The 5,321-nt window shown below is 30.1% G+C and overlaps 1 protein-coding gene across 2 annotated transcripts; it reads right to left on the minus strand.

Moving 5' to 3' along the window:
* Positions 1-1,220: 1,220 nt before the first annotated feature.
* LOC145041687 (heavy metal-associated isoprenylated plant protein 39-like) lies at positions 1,221-4,720 on the minus strand. Of its 2 annotated transcripts, none has more exons than XM_078989835.1 (3): positions 4,528-4,720; positions 4,002-4,077; positions 1,221-2,053 (listed from the first exon to the last, which is right to left on the minus strand). In XM_078989835.1, the coding sequence occupies exons 1-3, from the start codon at positions 4,531-4,533 to the stop codon at positions 1,569-1,571; spliced, it is 567 nt and encodes a 188-aa protein (XP_078845961.1). In that variant the 5' UTR covers positions 4,534-4,720; the 3' UTR covers positions 1,221-1,568. The 2 variants fall into 2 exon arrangements, with proteins under 2 accessions (XP_078845961.1, XP_078845960.1); XM_078989834.1 differs by lacking the exon at positions 4,528-4,720 and adding an exon at positions 4,426-4,464.
* Between the last annotated feature and the right edge of the window lie 601 nt (positions 4,721-5,321).

The following is a 5,321-nucleotide window of genomic DNA, read 5'->3' on the forward strand; positions in this document are numbered from 1 at the left end:
ATAGAACCTTAAGTTATGTTTCTATATGACTTTTTAGGTTTGATGATATTAATTCTATATAGACTTATAGTACTAATACTCAAATATATAAATTCTATATAAATATAATATAAAATTATACGTAATATTAAAAAACCGCTATACCACCACGATAACCGCGATCTCAAATAGCAGCATGTGACCGCTATTGGAATTTTAACTGCGATAATTGCATAGCTTGCGAAGTTCGCCTAAAGTGCACACTCATGACATCGACTCAACTAGGTTAGGTGTGCATGTGTGGTCTTAGCCGAACACTCAATCCACTTAAAGTCTTTGAAGGTCTATTAAGAGAAAAACATTATAAGTCCACCAAATGTCTCTTCCTCCACCAGTGTCGGATAATGGAAACTAGTCAATTTGCTTATTCCATTAAAAGTTCCAACATATTGACGATATCAATCTTCCTCGTTATGTTTTTGAAACTCGATGGAATAGGAGTGTAATGTGATTTGGCATATTACTAAAGGTAATTTGGTGTATAGGGGGATTGACTTGGAGCCGGACCTTTGCCCAACTTCTATTTTGGTTTCGTAGATTAGCAGCCACACTTTCATTACGAGTGATATAACGATACCTTTATGGTCTAAAATTGTGATACAGTGCGATCAGATTATCCCGAATTTTGTCTCAGTGGATTACATTTTTCTTTGGATTGATTCATATCATATTACAGCAACAAGAAGGTCGGTTTTCGAAGCTGCTATATTGACTCTTCTGTTAGTGATTTGAACGTACTGGAAGAATATTATTTTTTGGTGAAAAGAAGATCAGAAAAGATAGTTTAATTAACTTGATGAAGAACTTGTCATTTGATTGGTTTGTGGATTGGTACATCATTGTAAAATTGATTAGATTTCTTGACTAAATAACCCAATTTTTACGGCCCCACTGTAAATGTTTGAGCTGTTAAAAAAAAGCGATATCATTTCATTTCAATCATGCAATGTGACTCAAACATTATCACGACATAAAATAGACAATATGAAAAGATCACATTTTCCAAGCTAACCAAAAAAATTTTCACAGCTGTCATTTTCCTTAATTTTATTATTATCATATAAAACGGAAAACAAGGTGCATCGTTAAGTCTTTTATTAACCAAATGACTTACCTGATAAATTTACACGCCATCTATCTAAAACCAAACACAAAATACGATACTACCAAAAAGATAACAATTAAGATAAGATTCAAACTTAATTTATTTACATATTTACATTATACATTATTGAAAGTACAACCAAAATTTCTTATTTAATACATCTCCTAGACAACGTAAACAAAATCCCAATAACGCATACCATTCTTTTATACAAAATACAAAAGAAAGAAAAAAAACTTCTTGTCTTTTTAGGCGCTTGTGCCTTAACTTTTGCATCAAGATAATGCATATAGACACCACCCAAAAATTATGAAAACCCCGAACAATATACAACTTTTACCCCTCGACCCATAGGTCAAGATAGTATTTCCGCTTTCGATCCAAAACTTGTTGCATGAAAAAGTATTCTTGATGTGCAATCATTTCAACAGATCACACACGCATTTGGATTCTCCTCTATACTGTGGTGATGTGGTTGATAAGGTAGTTGGAAATGTGGTTGATAATTAGGTTGGTAGTTACTATAGTAGGCGTTCATTGGAGGGTAATATGGTCTATATTGTGGTGGCATTCGCATCGGGATCATTTGTTGTGGTGGTGCGCTTTTCTTCTCTTCCTTACCACCTTCTTCTTTCTTTTTCTGTTCTTCCTTTTGAGCTTCTTCTTTTTTCCCTTCTTCCTTCTTCTCTTCTTTTTTCTCTTCTTCTTTCTTGTCATCCTTCTTTGCTTCATCTTTCTTACCTTCTTCCTTCTTTGGTTCTTCTTTCTTCTCTGGCTCTTTAGCGGGACCCACTGATATTATATCTGTCGACCAAAACTTTCTAAGCTTGCTCACGACACTGATTGGATCAACAGTTCCCACGACTATCAATGTTCTATCTTTCATGTTCATCGTGATTGAATCAATCCCTACAAAAGAAATTATTCTTTTAATAACTTCTGAGATGAATCGCGTCCGCTTTTTTAGTAAGATGTATGTGATTTATATGTTAAATTTTAAGAAGTTATTTGATTTGTAAATATATTTGATTTATATGTCAAAAATGTTTTGGGGCTCTTATGATAGTCACATACATTTTAATATAAAATTAATGAAAACAAAATAATAAAATTTAATGAAATAAATTTGTCGATTATTCTTAAATACAAAAGTTTTTCAATAAAGTCATGCTACATGTTCGTAATTGGCCCCTACAAAACTACGATACAGCTCCACCTAGTTCTATCATTTTCAATGATAAATAGTGTATTTCCAACTTTGTTTTATGTTTTTATTATAAGATTTATTATTAAAATACAGTCAATGAACTATAATATACTTTTCATTATAAGTGTTTTTGTTTTTATTTTCTTGAAATCTAGTGTACTTTGAAAATAGTACCTACGGGATACCATATTGTCCATCTGTTCTTTGTCTTTTTATTTCATTTTGGTTGTTTTTTATTATTCTTTTAAAACATAATCTACTTTTAAAACAGACACAATCTTTTTAAATCTCAAATGTTAAAGCAACCACAACCACTCCTCGTGTGATGCGTACTTAATGCCTGCACAAAGTCGTTTTTATCGCTTTATGCGATCATTTATGAGTGTAGACTTCGAACGATATTGCCTTTTCGGTTTTTGAAAAAAAAATAAATAAATAAGAAAAAATATATGGGACCCGTAAAATTTCGTTGTCCTTGTGAATAAAATTTCACATCAAAAAAAATAATAAGGTAAATTATGATCAAATGACAAATATACCCTTTGGAATCCCCACCTCATCTCTCACCCAACAAACTCCACCGACCCACTAAGCAACGGACCAAAAGGGAATGCCATATAGGACAAATGAGCCACATCATTCTTGTTGGAAACAAATGGTGAAATAAATGTTTCTGTTTTTATTATAAAACAATTATAAATTAAAATTATTCTTTTTAATCTTTTGATATTATGTTTACTTTTTTTTTTTTTTTGAACAGCGGTTTACTTTTATCTTAATAGTAATAATTGTAAAATATAGGAACCATTGATATTCATAAAGAACCTTTTTCCATTATCTTATTTAGATTAATTTATATTTTATATATTTAACCAATAAGTGAATATATTTTATGAATCACATGTTAAGTCAAATGTTATAATCTAATAAACCAATAAACAATAACAATTAGTTTGACAGATAGCTCGATGAAATGCATTGTTGATAATCAAATATCAAACATATTGGTATAATAGAACAAAAGGTTGAAAACTTACGAAAAACAATTCATCATTTCATCTAATTAATATCATCTAATAGCTGTTAATTGGTAAATTTAAAATTTTAAAAAGAAGTTTTAGGAAACATTTACATGTGTTGATCGTCTAAATCAAACTGTTCGTGCTTATTGAAGTAGCAAAAAATATAACTTTCCTTTTTTGCTTAATTCCGAAAATTCATGTGTCGATAGTAGGTGTGTACAACTGGTACTGCATAAGGTACAAGTGTCTGTTGTTGGGAATGTGACATAAGATCAAGAAATGACAAGTCCATGTGGAGTAAAGAAAAAGAAACTCAAGGAAGCCATGAATTCATCATAAAGCGAATCAACTTGTCCTGTTGAAGAACATGTTGTTTTTGACTTTCAAGAGTCAAATTTGACTAGCTTTTAAATCCAAATTTATCAAAACAATCAAAGCTGCTTTTAGTGAAATAATCGAAATCTAATTTGATTTTGTGTATGAATTTTGATAAAAAAAAAAAAAAAAAAAAAAAAAAGCTAAAAAAACTAAAAAAAGCAATATAAAATTTGAATTTGAAAGATACCAAATTTGAATAATAATAATAATAATAGAAAATAAAGTCGAAGATGATTATGGTTATGGTTACCTGAGAGAGTGGATACAATCTTCAGAGCTTTTCTTTTCTCTTTATCATCATGCAAATCCAATTTCAATATGAACTTCTGAAATTCGAAATCAGAAAATACGAAACTATAAGATTGAATCACTTCGAATCTACTCCAAGATTTTCAGAGTTTAAAAGTGTTTCAGAAATCAAGAAAATGTTCATGAAAACAGATTTGGGATTCAAACACCCATCAAGAACAGATTCAAAGTTTTCTGCAACAGATTCCGGATTCCTCTTTTAGAACAAGAAATCATAATCGCATCAAGAATCTGAGCTTAAAATAACAAAAACAGATTAATAAATTGGAAAACAGAATAAACAGAAAGTTGTTTTCGAAGCTGTCTGAAAGCAGATTCTGGATTCAATTTAGAACTAGATATCAAAAACACGTCAAGAATCTGACCTTGAGAACAAAAAGAAGGATCATTGAACTCTATAAAGAATCATGGAAACAGAAAGTGAAACGGATATATTAAACAAAAATAAAGAATCAAATGAATCGTACCTTCATGTAGTTGTGTTGAATTGGGTCCCTAAAGATGAGAGAATTGGGGATCAGAAAAAAGAAGAAAAAAAAAAGTTGAGAGAAAGAGAGAAAGGGGAGTGGAAATGAATAAGATTAATGGTTTGTTGAAAAGGGAAGAAGATTTATGGACAGAGAATGAAGAATTAGAATCAAAACAAGAATTTGCAGAGTAGGAGAGAGATTACAAAACCAATTTAGAAAAGGTTAAATACAAATTTGGATAATTATTTATAGTTTCTTTCTTCATTTTAGTTTTTAAGCATATTGTCGACAAATATTTTTTGTTTAATTTTTATCATCTATACAATAATACAGATTATATACATATTTTTGTTCAGTTGACAAAGTATATAACTGTATTATTTTTAATAAGATTTTATTAAAATATTTTTTTTTTAGTATGTAAATTTATTTATTTTACAATTTCCTTTATATATTTGTTCTGTTGTAGACTCACCACTCCCTATCTTCAAACCTTTCATGTTGGTCCATCACCCAAAATTAGTATTTTTATTGTAAACAAATTCCCACTTGGACAAAATGAGGCACTTTCAAAGGTGATCGATCAGGATGAAATTGAGACCATAAATCAATTACATAGAAAAATATTACAAATAAGTGCCAACAGGTTCAGTTGAAGCTATTAAGTTGAAATTGAAACCATTAAAGACTTGGCAAATAAAAGTGATCAAGCGAGTAAAGATGCTAGGCTACTCAATTGAAAATTTAGGCAATGTCAATTTCATTAACATGGAATAGCAGATGAATGTGTG

Source organism: Lactuca saligna, chromosome 4 (genome assembly GCF_052625555.1).
Source record: "Lactuca saligna cultivar CGN05327 chromosome 4, ASM5262555v1, whole genome shotgun sequence".
Classification (NCBI taxonomy): Eukaryota; Viridiplantae; Streptophyta; class Magnoliopsida; order Asterales; family Asteraceae; genus Lactuca; species Lactuca saligna.

Bases quoted from the DNA above. Each gene is read 5' to 3' on its own strand.
- LOC145041687 (XM_078989834.1), bottom strand. From the start codon at position 4,449: ATGATCCTTCTTTTTGTTCTCAAG. The intron at 4,078-4,425 runs GTCAGATTCTTG...TTCGAATTTCAG, and splicing joins TCCTTCTTTTTGTTCTCAAG to AAGTTCATATTGAAATTGGA. The intron at 2,054-4,001 runs GTAACCATAACC...TTTCTTTTGTAG, and splicing joins GATTGTATCCACTCTCTCAG to GGATTGATTCAATCACGATG.